At 32.0% G+C, this 17,069-nt stretch overlaps 2 protein-coding genes and 1 non-coding gene across 3 annotated transcripts; all 3 read left to right on the top strand.

Annotated features, from left to right (window-relative positions):
- The first annotated feature begins 3,579 nt into the window (after window positions 1-3,579).
- LOC143551775 (adenylyl-sulfate kinase 3-like) lies at window positions 3,580-6,329 on the top strand. The gene is made up of 6 exons (XM_077042134.1): window positions 3,580-3,800; window positions 4,255-4,404; window positions 4,877-4,995; window positions 5,078-5,162; window positions 6,078-6,124; window positions 6,197-6,329. Exons 1-6 carry the CDS (start codon window positions 3,674-3,676, stop codon window positions 6,293-6,295), a joined length of 627 nt encoding a protein of 208 aa, XP_076898249.1. The 5' UTR covers window positions 3,580-3,673; the 3' UTR covers window positions 6,296-6,329.
- Window positions 6,330-8,965: 2,636 nt separating this feature from the next.
- Window positions 8,966-10,671, top strand: LOC143551741 (norbelladine synthase-like). Its single transcript, XM_077042111.1, has 2 exons — window positions 8,966-9,205; window positions 10,289-10,671. The coding sequence occupies exons 1-2, from the start codon at window positions 8,983-8,985 to the stop codon at window positions 10,579-10,581; spliced, it is 516 nt and encodes a 171-aa protein (XP_076898226.1). The 5' UTR covers window positions 8,966-8,982; the 3' UTR covers window positions 10,582-10,671.
- Window positions 10,672-11,665: 994 nt separating this feature from the next.
- LOC143551787 (small nucleolar RNA snR60/Z15/Z230/Z193/J17) lies at window positions 11,666-11,754 on the top strand. The gene has a single exon (XR_013138553.1). It is a non-coding gene; the product is annotated as a small nucleolar RNA snR60/Z15/Z230/Z193/J17 (small nucleolar RNA).
- Window positions 11,755-17,069: the final 5,315 nt, after the last annotated feature.

Genomic DNA, 17,069 nt, shown 5'->3' with positions numbered 1-17,069 from the left:
GATGGTGTTTCTCTACTGGCCAGAGAGAAACACCAAACAATACCTTCACTTGAAAAAGGTTATAACATATCGAACATAATCATGATCCTTTTCTTGTATGTTAAGCCTTTGCATTTATTTGCATATTGATCATTAAAACATCAAATATGCCTTAAAAAAATTAAATATTTAGTATGAGTTAAATAATATAAATGCCTATGTGATTATCATTATAAGTTATGTGGTGGCCTAAGAAAAATATTACCGGAAATCCGAAAATCAAAGCATGATGTACCAGTAAAAAAAGCTTGCTAGCAATTTGGTTACGAGACTTTACAAGTGTTGAGAAAAGTTGTTGAAAGAATTTAATTGACAACTTGTTGAAAAAAAAAAGAAAAAAAAAAACTAAACTGTACACAAATAGTATAGTAGTATACATGAGATCAAGTCAAACTGTATGATCTAGTTAGTAGTTGTTTTAACTTTTAATACAAGCTTTGGTAGTTGTAGTATAAAGTTGTTGGTCTTGCGGTAATGTTCACTTAGAGGCCATGATTCAAGTCACGAAAAACAGTTTCCTACATAAAGTGTAGGGTAAGGATGCACACGATATTGTAAAACTCGGCCTAGACGGTTAAGTACTTGGCACTTGCTACTCGGAAGGGATATGGACCGATTTTTTTTAACCGGGTATAAGAAATTAGACTTGTTCTAACTCGGTCAAAAGGGCTGTTTTTACAAAGATGCCTTGAAAGACGATAATTAAATGATTATGTTAAAGAATGAACTTCAATTATTTAAATACTTTAGTGTTTGAGCAATTGAACATGTATCATTTGATTTGATGTTTATATACTTTCTTTAAAAAAATATTAGCAAACTTGTGTTTATTTGACACATATATACTCACCGTCAGAGTCGATTACTCGCAATTATCCGGTTGACTGATCTGGCAACGACTAGTGACTTCTGCAACCATAGCCATGCACATCATATCAGGAAGTGATCTAACCCCTTTTAAACCCTTCACAAATGCAAAAGCTAAATCAAATATCGGATACGTCTTATACAAAAATAAACAAAAGATACGTATAACCATGGTTGTAAAAGTAGGTCTTCAAGATCGAGTAATCTCTACAAGGTATGGTGCATATGTGATTTTCTTTCTCCTAGTAACCCGGAATTCATAATCGATCAAAGGTGTTAGCCATTATCGGATCTAGTTAGACAAATTTGACCAATTTTGACTTAAAAATGTAAAACACAATTCCCATGTTGGTTAAAAGTCGGGTTAGACGGCGCCGAGTCGGCTAAGGTACCTTATTAACGTGAATTATGTTAATTTTGTTATGCATATAATATTCAAAAAATAACTTTCTTTATATTTACCATGTCCCCAATTGTCCCGCGTTTTTTGTAACCATCCATGATGTAATTATTGAACTCCAATGTAAGGATGAGCAAACAGTTTCTGTACCCGTACTAAAACAAACATTTAAGTACCGGTTAGCGGTGTGTAAGAAACCGAAAAATCCGAACCCAAACAAAAACCGACGGTTTAGTTTTATGTTTTTGTAAAAACCGAACAAACGGTCGGTTTTTGGTTTTGCATGTAATAAAACCCGAAAAAACCGAACCGAGCTGAATTCCTAAATTTTGTTTTTTTTTTATATTTTTTTGTTAAGTAATATATAAGAATTTAATCAATATGTAACTCAAATATTTTTAGTAAAATGTATAATAGTCGATAATAACGTCCATATTCATTCACATTAAAACCCACTCTAATAATAATAATCAACACATCTTCTTCAATTCAATTCTTCACACTCAACATCTTCTCCAGATCCTCTGGAATCAGGTACCGTCACTAATTGATACTTTCAGTTGCCTGTCACTTTTGTAGTGTACGAACTAATAATTTGAAGTAGGTGTTTGCAGGTTATTAGGTGTTTATATTTGCACGTTTTCAGATTCTGATTTGAAGTAATTTGGGGCTCCCAACGTGTTCGGTTGAAATGAACATTTTTTTTGTATATTTAATTAAATGAATGAACACGAACATATGTTTTGTTTGTTCATTTATGTTTGTTTATTTACGTTTGTTCGTTTAAATTATATATGTGTGTGTTTACGTTTGTACGCCCTAGTTGCGGTGCACACATATAATGTATATATGCGTGGTCCCTCGGATGGGCAAAAGCGAAACTGCACTAACTTTGACGTTATTTTACTGATTTCGTGAAAATAACGTTAAAAGTGGCGGTAGGTTAATCAGGCATCAAGTAGTGGTGTGGATGGCCGAAAGACAAAGGTACATGCATCAATCATGGTTGAGTGTTATATGCCTTACGTCCAAGGCTTGATGCAAAACTAGTATCGAGTCGAGGGTCTCATCGGAAGCAGCCTCTCTATTCCTACGGGGTAGAGGTAAGACTGTCTACATCTTACCCTCCTAAGGCCCTACCATAGCTATGCTATTGGTGGGATTTACTGAGTATGATGATGATGATGTGTTTGGTCAATTATGTTCATTTGTGCTGTTTATGTTTGTTTATTTTCTTTTGTTTGTTTAAATTATATGTATATGTATATGTGTGTTTGGTCATTTGTGTTCATTTATGTTTGTTCTATTATGTTAGTATAAGTTTGTTATTGTTCGTTTACGTGATTTGTTTGTTTTGGTTCTAAAAGAACGAACACAACGAACAAGCTCGTTTTCATGATGAACGAATATGAACAAAAAAACTTGTTCGATTAAATTATATGTATATGCGCGCACACGTATGTGTTTATACTTGTTGTGTTTGGTTAATTATGTTCATTTGCGTTGGTTATGTTTTTCTATTATGTTAATATAAGTTTGTTTTTGTTGGTTTACGTGAACTGTTTGTGTTGGTTTTAACATTACGAATATGAACGCACACGCTTGTTTTCTTAACGGACGAATATGAACACAAAACTTGTTCGGTTATATGTTCGTGTTCGGTTAAAGTTAAATGAACGAGCATGAACATGCCCCCGCTCATGTTCGTTCGGTTCATTAACAGCAGTCTTATTTGTAATCAGGGCTGTAAACGAACCGAACGTTTGGCGAACTGTTCGGCATGAAGTCCGTTTAATGGATGAACGAAGATGAACAAGAAACTTTGCTTGATTAACAAAATAAATGAACATAAATAGAGGCCATGTTCGTTCACTTGTGTTCGTGAATGTTCGATAATGTCTTCGTTTAGCTCCGTTAATGTTTGTTTGTTCACTAAGGTTTTTAACGGCTTTTCTAATTTTGTCATATAGATTTAGGCAAAATTATTAACTATAAAACAAAAGTATATACGAGTATTATGTGATTAATTTATACGTAAAATTAACATAAGAATATGGATGTTAAAAAAAAACTACACAAACTTGGTAGCCATACCGAACTGTTGACACTGACTGTTTCGGTTAGCCAAATCATGTAACAAGTTCATTTCCTTAATGAATGAACACATAAAAGGAATTTTGTTTGGTTAGCTGTTTGTGAACCGTTTGCTTGTCCGATAAAAGTTTAACGGACGAACATGACAAGGCCTTGTTTGGTTCGGTTCATTTCGTTTACAGCCCTATTTGGAATTGTGCAGATATTTCAGAAAATTGATTGATCTAATGTTTTTGCAGGGTAACTTTGCAAGTAGAGGAGTGAGATTGGTGTATGATGTCTGCAATTGGCAATCCAACAAACATTTTCTGGCACGAATGTGCGGTCGGGAAAGCAGAACGGCAAAAGCTGATTAACCAACAGGGATGTGTTGTATGGATCACGGGTCTTAGTGGGTCAGGTTTGCACTCGAACTTTAAGTTCTTGTTATACAGTATCTGCATGATTCATACACTCAAAAGGTGTCAATTTTGACCCGATTTTACTTTTGGATGGGTCGAATCGGGTTATAAATAGAGCTTCAAACGGGTCGAAGTGTCGAACAAGTTGCAAGCTACCCAAAGTGTATATTAAATGCATAAAACCTTCTACACCTTCTCGTGTTAGTATCTTGATTCAATTGGTTTCTTACGATAGCCTTTTGAAGGCCACCTGCCTAACACAATCTGTGATTTACCTGATTCGTTGGTTAGTAGGGTATTGGTGTGTCCCATTAGTTTTCTAGTAACATGTCCTCATAGTTATAAAAAACGTTACCCATTTGACTCGTCACCTGGCCTATACAAAATTATCCATTTTGTGCATGCTTGAGATGAGAAGTTATATATTAACCGCTTTATATTGGTATTTTGTAGGCAAAAGTACACTTACATGTTCATTGAATAGAGAACTGCACTCCAGGGGAAAACTCTCATATGTTCTTGATGGTGACAATGTAAGACATGGATTAAATAAAAATCTCGGGTTTTTACCTGAAGATAGAACAGAAAATATTCGTCGGGTTGGTAAGTGATTTCTATTTTGTTTTTAAAATCAGTTCATTATATCTCGATTTAAGTTTATCTATTTGTAAACTTAGTGGCTGTTTGGATTTGCATTTTGTAAATGATTATTTATCGTGACTCGAAGTGACAATACAAATAATCGAGTTTGGATGACATGGCGAAATATAATAAACATTTATTTTTGGTCAATTTTATCAATTAGTTTTTGCATAATCAAGAGTTTGACAAAAACCAACATATAATTATCTGATTATTCCAACTTTAAACAACAAAAGCACGTTCAAACGTGTGCGTCAACGAGAATAAACCGTTAGTTGCATATTGGAAAACATCAGTCTGATGTGCATTATATAGTTAGCCTCTTCTTGCTTTTGTTAACTGCTTGTCAATATTCATATTTACAGTTATTATGGATATTCTGGTTAAAGACTTATGATGATCTGACACATATTTGATTTCATAATTATATTAGGAGAGGTAGCAAAGCTGTTTGCAGATGCTGGATTAATCTGTATAGCCAGCCTGATATCTCCTTGTAGAAAAGACCGAGATGCATGTCGTGCAATGTTGACAGACGCAAATTTTATAGAGGCAATGCTTCTTTCTGTGTGTTTTTTGTCTGCGAGTGCGTGTTCATTTGTTAAAAACGTTGAATTTGTTGATACTTTTGCAGGTTTTCATGAACATACCACTTGAAGTGTGTGAAGGAAGAGATACTAAAGGCCTTTACAAGCTCGCACGCGCTGGAAAGATTAAAGGTAGGATTTTTACATGATTTTTTGATCTTTTAAACCTATGTACCAATTAAATCCAAATAGTTTCTTTTTTAGAAGTTTAATAATATAGTGATTGGTGAGTTAAACCCGAAAATAGCATCGTGGGGCTTATGCAGGGGATGATTGGGTTCGGTTCTGACTTCTGATTCTGCTTCTCCCAATATAATGGTCAAATTGAGTATGTTTGTAACAAAAATCGAACAAACACGAGCAGAGCGTGTTCGTGTTCATTCGTTGAACTTTAACTGAACAAACGATTGAACAATTAAACGAACGTGGGTTTCTTGTTCGTGTTCGTTTGTTAAGAACATGAGCATGTTCGTGTTAGTCTATGTTTGTTTGTTAATAGTGTAACCAAACTGTCCATGAACGTAAGCAGACACAAACCGATAAACGAATGAACATAGATGAACAAGCATGACCGTGTGAGCACCAATTAAAAGTAAGCGTGAACATCAATCTGTTGGGCCTAAAATATAATATAACTAGATAAACTGTAAGAGGTAATATATTAATTTTATAAAATTAGACTAACTGTAATGACCATAATTATATTTAATGAATACATAGACGAACAAACTAAAACACACGTAAGCTAACAAGCATAAATGAATGTATGTATATAAACAAACATAAACCAACGATGTAGACGAACGTTCACAAATATAAATTCCAGAACTAGACACGCGTTCATGTTCGTTCGTTTAACTAAATGAACAAAAGGTTCCGTTCATGTTCGTTCGTTTATTAACAAAGATAAACAAACTTCCCACCGAACGGTTCACTGAGCGTGTTTTTCATTTACAAGCCTACTTTCGAGAGCCCTTTTATTCGCTCGTCTTAATAATATAATTTTTAAGTATAACAGTTCATTCATATAATCTCAAACCACTGCAGGCTTCACTGGAATCGATGATCCTTATGAACCACCACTGAACTGCGAGGTACACGAACCTTTCATTTGAACCCCTGTTTTTTAATCATTCGAACCCGAAAATGAACCCTATTATTTGCAGATACAGATTGAACAGAAAAATGGAGTTTGTCCCACACCATGTAATATGGCTGCACAAGTGGCTTCTTACTTGGACATAAATGGTTTTCTTCATGCTTGAAAATTTAATAAAATAATGGTTTTAACTTTTAACATTGAACCTTTTGGTTTTAAGATGAATGATATGAACCATGGCCTTTGGAAGTTCATTTTCTAAATTTTTAAAGATGAAAATATAAAAGTCTTGCGTGCAAAACTTTAGTATTCTGTAAACATTTTTGTCTTGGTTTTTAAATTTTGTGACTAATGCATAAAATTGCTCACTAAAGATCTACGGTTAATGCCAAGTGTCATGGCCGATATTACATTACAATCGTTCTTATTATTGACCTACTTGCATTAAAAGTCGGGAAAGACGAATTAATTGTGCATTGACCAAACATTAGACACGTTTTACACAACAAATGGATTGTATGTGATATGCATGACGTATGTTGTTTGTCGACAAAGCCAAGCTCAAGAAAAGTGACCAAGTGAAAAAGACCATCTTCGATAAATGCTAAAAGATGTATGATAGATAACTTGACAAAAACTTAAGCTATTTAAAAATACAAGTTACAAAGTAATGATCGTCCTTCTATGGCCTATAGTGATGAATCATCATGTCCTTTTAGTGGAAAGTTGATGGTTATAATTGTCGATAGATGTATTGGTGTTACTTTACGTGTATATATAAAGCCTCTTGTTGGAAACGAAATCTAGCTAACGAAATGAAACTAGTATACTTTGTATAATTCGATTTGTGATATTTGAATTGTTATTTTAATAATTTTTTTTAAACAAAAATTATAATTTTAAGATTCTTGTTGATCTCATTTTGGTTGTTTGCTTATTCCTTTCTTTGTAATAACCAATTTCTAGAACATATCACTCTCAACCACACACATTAAACAAAGATATAATAGTTTGGTGGACCAAATTGATTTTACATTCTGTTTTTTTAAATTAAATACTTTTATAACTCACATCGAAATATACTTTTATAGGCATTTCATTCTAGGGATGAAAAAATAGTACCTGTATCGTACTAGTACTGGTATTATATTAAGTATTTTAATATTGTTACGTACAAAGTTCGTAAGAAATTCGGGATCGGATACTGACACCGGTATTTACCTAATTTTTTCCTACGACATCAATACTGAACTGATTATTTTTTATACGCGTTACCAAGATTTTAAAAAATTTGGGATCAACCCATGTGATGCTGAACTCTTCCCTATCTCATACCTATATAAAAATGATCAATAATTTACAAAAAATTTAGATGTACTTTTGTGTAGCTAAATTATAAATACTACCTAAAAACAAGTAGTTTCCCGAGAAGACTAGGAATACATCATAGCCATTGGATCATATCAATCAATTGTTGAGATTTAAAATTACAAAATCGTCATAGTTTCCTACAATTACTCTTTCACCATTATAACCGACATAGTTTCCTACAATTATTCTTTAACCATAGGTTTTAATGCCAAATGTCAAAATTCTGTTGGTTCTTACCATTCCTATGAAACAACTTCTTTTTATTTGAACCCTTTTAATAGAAAAGAGTTCAAATAAAAAGAAAGAGTTTTCTAAGAATGGTAAGAACCAATAGATTTTTAACATGTGGCATTACAACAGATGGTGAAAGAACAAATATAGGAAACTATGTCGGTTATAATGGTAAAAGAGTAATTCTAGAAAACTATGACGGTTTTTGATAATTTTAAATCTCAATCATTGATTAACATGATCCAATGACTATGATTTATTCTTAGTCTTCCTTGAAAACTACTTGTTTTTAGGATAACCCTCCCCTTCCTACCTCTCAAACACATCTTTATATTATTTCCTTTTTTTTCTTCTAGAAATCAGTATTTCTTTTAATGACAGTGTTGCATTGAAAAACACCGACTAGCAAGCTAGTAGTCGGACGAAAAACCAAGAAATTACATGACTAGTAGAGGGTTTTTCAGTCATTCTTTCAGAGAAATTCTATCAGAGAAATTTTACACTTATTTTCTCTACTTGGGTACCACAAAGACGAGAAACTTTTAGACTTTCTTCGTACTAGAAAACCATATTATTTCATTTTTTTAAAAGTAAACCACCAGTAATAACCGACCTAATTTTAAAATAATTTTTTTTAACACAAAATCATTAAACGTTGACACATCAATTCTACCTAAGTAGTTTGGAGAATTGTTAGGTTGAGCTGAATTTAAGTTTAAATGAGTGAAGATATATTGTAGACGATGGTATGGTATCATATGTGCTCGGCTCGTTTAACTTACACAGAGCTCGAGCTCAGCTCGTTTCGATCTCTATTTTCAAAACTCGAGCTCGCTCGTGAGTAAATCTGAAGCTCAAGCTCAACTCGTTTACTATTTAGCAGTTACTTTATATATATATATATATATATACATATATATATTTACAGTTATAATTTTATGTATAATATAATATATATTATTTAGTTATTTTTATTTATTTTTTTATAACATTACATATATTAATTAATAACTCTTAAATATATATTTTAAAAACATTACATAAGTGACATGCTTGTTTAAGATCCATAATGATAATATGACATTTTCTATCACCATTAAAACAAACAAGAAAGATAATGGCCGGCTTTTAATTTTTGACAAGTGTGTGATGAAAAAAATTCAGAGAAAAAAGACAAATGAAACAATTTAGAATCTTTTTTGGAACAAAAAAAATACAACATATTCAAGCTGTTCCATTTTGACATGTTTTATGTATAAAACCAACCTCCTATGCACACTCCATCAACCACAAAGAAAAATGTTTGGAAGCTTAACTGAAGAGGCAGAAGTGAAGATGCCAGCAAGCAAAGCTTGGGCACTCTATGGCACTCTTGAGATAGGCAAGCTCGTTGTCGGGAAAGTCCTTGAAGCAGTCGATGTGGTTGAAGGCGATGGTGGGGTCGGTACCATTCTTAAGCTTACCTTAAAGCCCGGTACGTATTTGATTCTCATCATATATAATACTAATCGATACCACAAGCATTTTGGCTTGGTGGTAGCCCGGTTGCTTCTCTTAGGAAAGGAGAGGCCCGCATGCATGAGGAGGGTAGAGCTGTCACTTTTACCTGTAACCCAACCAGAGAAAACCCGAAATCAGACCCGAATTTACCTGACCCGAGAAACCCGAACTGGAGTAATTCGGGTTGGTTCTTGAGTCTGAATTCTAATATTCGGGTCAACCCGAAAAACCCGAATTAACTTTTAGTTTTAAAACTATATATATTTTTAAGTAATATAGGCTACGCTTAGTCGTTAAAGTCATCAAATTTAGTCCAACTTGACGGTCTTCATACCACCTATTATGAATCGATTATTTATTAATGTTTCAATTTATGACTAAAAGAACTATAATCCAACACATAATCACGTCATACTGAAGACTATTATGCTTGTCTTGCACTCTTGTTTATTATGATTGAACTTTGTTAAATTTTACTTTTTTAGGATGTTTTATCGGTTTATTTTTGTTTTGTTGTTGGTTTATTTACATTACGAGAATAATATGTTACATTTAAACTTAACAACGTTGTTTTTTGTTTTTTTTAGGATACTCGAAACATGATTTACCTAATCCGAAAAAACCCGAACCCGAATAAACCGTGAGAGATTTGGGTTGGGTTTCGGATCTGGATTTAAAACTTTGAAACCCGAAACCCGAAACCCGAAAAACTAACCCGAAGAACACCCCTAGGGGAGGGTGGGGTGGGGGGAGGGTTTGAGTCAGATATGAAACGTCTGATAACCGAGGACAATTGTAATCCAGTCACAGATAGACTCGGAATAACGTTGCTAAAATAAAAGAAGATTGGTAAATCCTAACAAAAACCAATGAAAAAGAAAATTTTATACAAATTTTGGATTCTTTTTTATTCTCTCAACGTGTATTTATTAAGAACAGGTGAGTTAATATCATCTGATAGTAGATTGACAAATTGTTAGGTTGAGTTGGATTTAAATTTTAAACGAGTGTAGATATATTGTAGACGAATAAATGATGGTATAATATCATTTTGCAGGGTTAGGTTTCCCGTATTACAAAGAGAAGTTTACAAAGGTCGATAATGAGAATATGATCAAAGAAACCGAAGTTGTGGAAGGGGGTTTTCTTGATATCGGATTTACCTTATATAGGATAAGGGTTGAGATCAAAGAGAATCCAAACGACTCCACAGGTTCATCGTGTATTCAGAAATTAACAATTGAGTACGAGGTTAAGGAAGAGTTTGCTGGTAATGCTACTCTTATCACCAATGCACCTCTCCTTAACCTTATAAGCGTTGCAAGCGAGCATCTTTTGAAATCTAATTAACATGGATCATGTTTATGGTTAGTGTAACCGTGTAAGCCGGTGCTTTTCACTAGTATGAGTGACCCGATCGCGTTTGCTTTTGATTTGAAGAATAATGTGTTACTAATGTTCTTGTGGTAACACAATACACATGTTTGTATGCTACATATATTTACCTTATAACTATCGAATGTACCACTTTTTAAGAGGTTAACTTAACTATCCAATATGAGTTTGGCTTTGGCACCTAAATATATTCAGATAAAAGAGATCATATGGTTATATAACCAAACTAGTATATTAGCCCCCGCATTGCGGGGGAGGGGCGATTCCTATGTTTCCAACAATCACCATTGAAGTTGAAGAGACACCGTCAAGTTATTATACAAAACACTGTAAATTATATCAAAACATGCATGCTTTTGCTAGAATGTCTCAACTTATATAAGACACCACAACAACATGTTGCTCAATATCTAACCATAAACTCAATCGGTCAAGTTATTATACTTCATTAGGTAAAATTTATATACACGTAGGACTTGAGCCACAACAGAAAACAAATAACATCAAATTCCTTTTCAAACATAAATGTTTCAGTTTAACCAATCTGATTTTGGTGGAACCAATCGATTAAAAACCACATGTTAGAAAACTCTAATTTACATCAAAACTAAATTCCACTACTAAAACAATGAACTCATAAGGATACGACACTTGACAGCCAAAAGCAGTTGTCATCAAGAAACCATATACTTGGGCCATCCACTTAAGATGAATGTTACCAAATGTTCCAAATCAGGACCCCGCAGCTAATGTTACCAAACGTTCCAATCAGGACCCGACAGCTACCACCAGTCTACCGCCACCAACGGTTAATCTTCTCTATGAAGGCCACTGAATTCCCTCACTTTTCCTAACTTTTGTTTCATTTTTTGTATATTTTGTAGATATCTTTTAATATGTAAACCAATTATGATTATATATAAATCTGCATTATATATGACTAATCATGATTACATTAATTCTACTGCCTTCCTTCTAAGGTTTGTTATGTTTTTTATTGATTTCATGGTCATGTTTATATTTTGAATTATAGTTTTGAGAAGTTCAGATGATGATCAAATTGCATAGTTCAAATGAATCTATGTGATTAGAAATCTTTTAGCCTTTCGCTCCTATTTGATAAACTCTCAACTTATATTGTATTATGTTTATGTTCTTTTTTTTATTTTATAAAAGTTTGGGATAATAGAAAATCTTGCATGAAAATTAACTTGATGTTTATAAAATTGAATCGACTTACTATGAGTGACAGCAAACGACCGCCCTCCCGTGATCCTGAGCTTGATTAGAAGATCTGCAAATGAACAGAAGGGAAGTGAAATCACTTATTAAGTTGAATCTCGACGCTAATTTGAATGCAATAAAAGAAAGACAACATACGGGTCAAAACAAACATTGTATTGTGAATCAGTTACACTTATTAAACATCCCGATGAAACTATAATTCAATTTATATCTCTAACAGGTGATTACAAAATTATTGTGTACAAAATATTAAAAAGAAAAAAATGAAACTCAGTTTTGTTCATGGTTGTCGTTTCGTTAGGTGAGTTTGTTTTTCCTATTCGATCACCAAAACAAAAATGAAACCATCGCGAAGGACCAGTGTCGCTTTTTTATCCTATTCGATTACCAAAACCAACGCGAAACCATGCAACACGAAGGATGAGTATGGGGTTTAAGCAGGCTTGGGCTGGGTAGTTTCGTGTGAGTTTGGCTATTTTTTTAAGGTTTAATTGGGTTCTCTAAGTTGGATGTTGTTTAATTAGGTGTCAGGTGTTGCTTAACCGCGTTTCGGTTTGTGTATTTTTTATATGTTTAATCGGGGTGTCTAAGTCGGGAGTTTAATGAGGTACCGGTCTGCTTTGGGACGGATTATTTTCTCTAAGCTGGTTGTTTAATCGGGGGTTTGCGTCAGTTTCGGTAGAGCTTCTTATTTCTTTTTTTATTTTACCTCGTTGCCGTTTTTTATCCTATTCGGTGACCGAAACCATCCGACATGCAACAAAACAGATATCTATGACTCTATGAGGCATTTAATCAAATAGCTGCATGCATGTCAAACAACTAAGGAATTAAACCAAAACAGCCAATGCTAAGTATATAATGAAGAAGAAACCCTAAAACCTACTGTAAATGTAAGTAAATTAACAACAATACCGTTAATTGAAGGAAACAGAACAACAAAGTAAAATCCGTAATCACAACCTGCAAAACAGAGGCCACAACCTAAAATTAAGTGACGCAAACGGATAAAAGAAGGATGAAGAAGGAGAGACCTATATGAAGGAAAATAATTTGTGTTTATCGTCGTTAAAAAAAAAAGAAAAATGAAAATTAAATTTCTTATTAAAATTTTGAAGTTTTAATAACTTAATAAAATGGATTAATTTCATATATGCCCTTACAAACAACATAAATATCATATATACCTAAGCAAAACTTGAAATATCATATATGCCCTTACAAAGTAACTAAAAATCATATATACCCCTATTCATTAATAATAATTTAATAAATGACCATTTTATCATTATTTTTCAAAAATTTAACTTTCATATATGTTCATTTTAACGAATTGACCATTCTGCCCCTTCCAGTTACATAATATGTTTATACCATGTGTTATTATTTTAATTTTAATCGACTTTTCTTACCGTAAACGACAACCAAGTCGTCTCTCGTCATTTCTTCAAATTACAAACTATTCGAAGATTTATCGCATCGAATGAATAAACCTTTTATCGCATCTAATCAAACTAGAGTAATATGGTCATTTTAAATTATTTTTTTAATGAATTGGATATATATTATATATTAATAACTTTACAAGGGCATATATGATATTTTTAGTTTTACATGGGTATATATGATATTTTCAATATTTGTAATAAGTATATGAGTTCTTATACTTTCATTATTATTTTAAACTTTTTAAAATAGTTAATGTTTTTTTTATCATTCCTATTTATAAAAAATGTTTAAGAAAATTGTTTTAATATTTTGATTTTAGAATAAAAAGTCATTTTTTATAAATTTAGAAGGGCAAATCTCGTCACTCTTTAAATTTAGAAAGGCGTTTTAATATATTTACCCGCCAAACAATTAATTTGTTATTCACCATATCACGTATTTATGGTTATTAACTTATTATTTAATATCATAATATCAAAATATATGTATGTTACATTCTCATCAACTATAAATTCATAATCTAATAGCATCCAAGAGAGCAATTTCATTGTATAATCTTTTTAGTTAACCACTCATAATCATAATCATGTCATCTAAAACGCTTTACGTTACACTGTTTCTTGTACTCGCATTTGATGGTAAGCAACACATTACTTAAATTTTGTAGATTGTTAATGCTTTACTTCTAGTAACACATTTCTAATGAATTATTATTATTATTATTATTAATTCTTTTGTACGCCCAACTGATTCAGGGAGCATGGGATTATTTGCTGAAGCGTGTAAAGAAACTTGGAACCTTGATCCATGTCATTATGAGGAATGTCATAAACAATGTTACACTAGAAGAGGAGTTTATTCTGGCGTTTGTCAAGATGGAACCACTTGTCTATGTCTTTGGTTTTGTTGAGACCTACGGATTTTAATAAAAAGATAAAATTGTTATCGTCTTTAATTTAAGAGTCTCGCATGCATATGAAATCATGAAATTCTAATAACCATTTAAACAAATATTCTTCACAAAGTGGATATGAATGTTTGAGGAAACAATGAATTTGTACATTTGCTCTTATTTTCTTTTCAATTCATAAATCATGTGGATCCATTTTTAATAGTCATGCACTTGACCTTAAAATTGTCATTGTTCCTAACACTATATTCATTCGTGAATATAAAGTGTATGGCCATACACGGGTTTTGGCTCGGTGTTAAAAAAAATTGTGTGAAAAATTAAGTGTCGTAACCACATCGCGATGCAAATTTGGAATTTTATGAAACACCTTGTTTTAAAGTTTGTAAAAGTAGAAGAGTGTAGAAAAGAAACCTTGATGGCATTTTGATCACCAACAATTAAGATGATAAAAATGAAGTACACAAATATAACACATGAACATGTAATTTTGATATTATCTTGTATCTATCTATCTACCCATGAGTTTCTCTCTTCAAAAATAAGAATATATATATTTATGAATGTATAAAAGAAAATTAACTTTTCAATTATCACATAAAACTCATAACTTTTCAATTATTGGAAAGTAAATATTGATGAATGTATATATAAAATAAACCTATAATTTAAATAAACTTTTGAATAACAAGTGAGTATACTTCAAAGTTCAAAACGTCAATAAGGATTTTGAAAAGCATATGTTCCACGAAATAATCAATTAAGCATGTATTTCTAAACGTAAAATCCAAATCAGAATTATCCGAAGTGTCGGTAAATAATCTGAATTACTATAAAGGTACGTTGTGATCTCATCAAAACAATTAAATGACATCATTTTTAAGAGTTAGGCTAAACGTACCCTCCTCATATATTTGTCATACCCCCTCTCTATACTTTAAATTTTTTTAAAAAATTTATGTAACATATTACTATCATCTAACATATTTTGTAAAGCTTATCATAGTAGTAATATTCATTATTTTTTGTAAAGATTTTTTTTATTTTCTCTCCTTTAGTGTTTATTATTCTTTATCATAATAATAATATTTATAATATATTTAAAGAAATAATGATATAATCTCTTTATAAAAGCAATAAAACGATTTGTATATTTTTATCTTATTATATGTCTCATGTTTGAAAAAAAAAATCATTTGAATATATTTTGTTAGGTTCAGGCGTATAAGATTATTGTCACATCATAAAAGAACCAACTTGTTGATCAAGTCGGTGTTGTTTAATCTCTTTTATTGATTTAAAACAATGCAATTTTTTTAAAAAAAATGTAAGTTATCTCTAAAAATTATTTAATAAAAACATACACTAAAGTATTAAAACACTTTTAAAAAAACTGTACTAAAACACTCAAAAGAAAAACTCTTTAAAGAATAAAAAAAAACTTTTTAAAATAACAATGATAATAAAAGATAACAAAATGATAAAGAGAAAATAAAAAGGTTTAAATCGTATTAATGTGCAACTTGAGGGATGGAGTATGTTTAGTAAAAATAAAGCGGAGGGGGATACGTTTAGGCGTTTAGCAACACCCCGTTTTTAACTACTTTGGATTAATATAAACAAGTTCTTTATATATAAAACCTAAATTGGATGTTACAAATAGCGCCCCCCCCCCCCCCCCCACACCCCCCCCCCACACACACACACACACTAATTAGGGTTTCATCCTCAAAACTAGTTTAGATAGAAAATAAAAATATATACAGATAATACTTCCTCATTTCATCTTCTGATCCCCATGTCACGTTAGAGCCCTTTCTATATTTCTGTTAAACTTTAACTCAGTTAATAACTTATTACAAAGTTGTCGGGGATGTAGTTTGTCAGTTAAACACTTACGCGCAGATGTGAAACATGGAATGTATTATGTTTTCCACTTAGTTCTTCTGCCAATTGTAATCAGTACGCTACTTGTCTCGAGCAATAGTTTTGAAAGGCCCAACAAATCTTGGATTAACTTCCCTTGTTTGCAAAATCAAGTTAATGCCTTTCAACGGGAATACTTTTAATAAAACAAACTTTTACTTCAATACTCATATATGCTCGTTCAGAAGTTTGAATTGACAAGAGGTTTTTCGGTCTCAACTATTTTCCATAGATTTCTAACTTAACATTCCAAATACTATTTACAAACATTATTTCTTAAAAATATACACAAATACATATGTATACAAATTATACATACACAAATATATACATAAAGTTTAATTACAATGACCAGAGGAACTCCTCTCATTGTTGACATTTCTTCATTTGCATTTTGCACGACTTGCTTTATCCTCTGATCACACATTCAGATTTTACGTCAATACTTAGAACACCCACATTGGACTACATATCCCAAAGTTTGAATTTATGTGGCACCAACAAACTTAGAGAGAGTTTAAATCAACCATTGTGAAACTTTGAAGTTTGTGGCAAGTTTGTCTCTTCAAACTTGCTACAAACATGCATTGTGGGTCCACATATTTTATACACACAAATACTATATGTACATATACATATATATATATACATAGTTAATATTTTTTAATAGGTTTGTGAAGGTTTATTGGTACGGAAGAGAATGAGGGTTTTTAAGAAAAGTTTGGAATTTGATGTGACGATGATATGTCGGTTTGTATGAGTTTATTGTTGTGAATGCTCTTATATGATCGAAAATACTTGTTATGTGATTAGTATTACAGTATATAATGATACCAAAAATTCAGTATCCTTAAAATTTCTAAATATTTAATACCAAATAAGTACATTATAAAATGCACCGTCTATGCTTAAT

The sequence above is a fragment of the Bidens hawaiensis genome, unplaced genomic scaffold (assembly GCF_021521415.1).
Source record: "Bidens hawaiensis isolate Kalapana, Puna unplaced genomic scaffold, B.hawaiensis_p1.1 tig00016565_1, whole genome shotgun sequence".
Classification (NCBI taxonomy): Eukaryota; Viridiplantae; Streptophyta; class Magnoliopsida; order Asterales; family Asteraceae; genus Bidens; species Bidens hawaiensis.
This window is presented reverse-complemented; position numbering and strand designations above follow the sequence as displayed.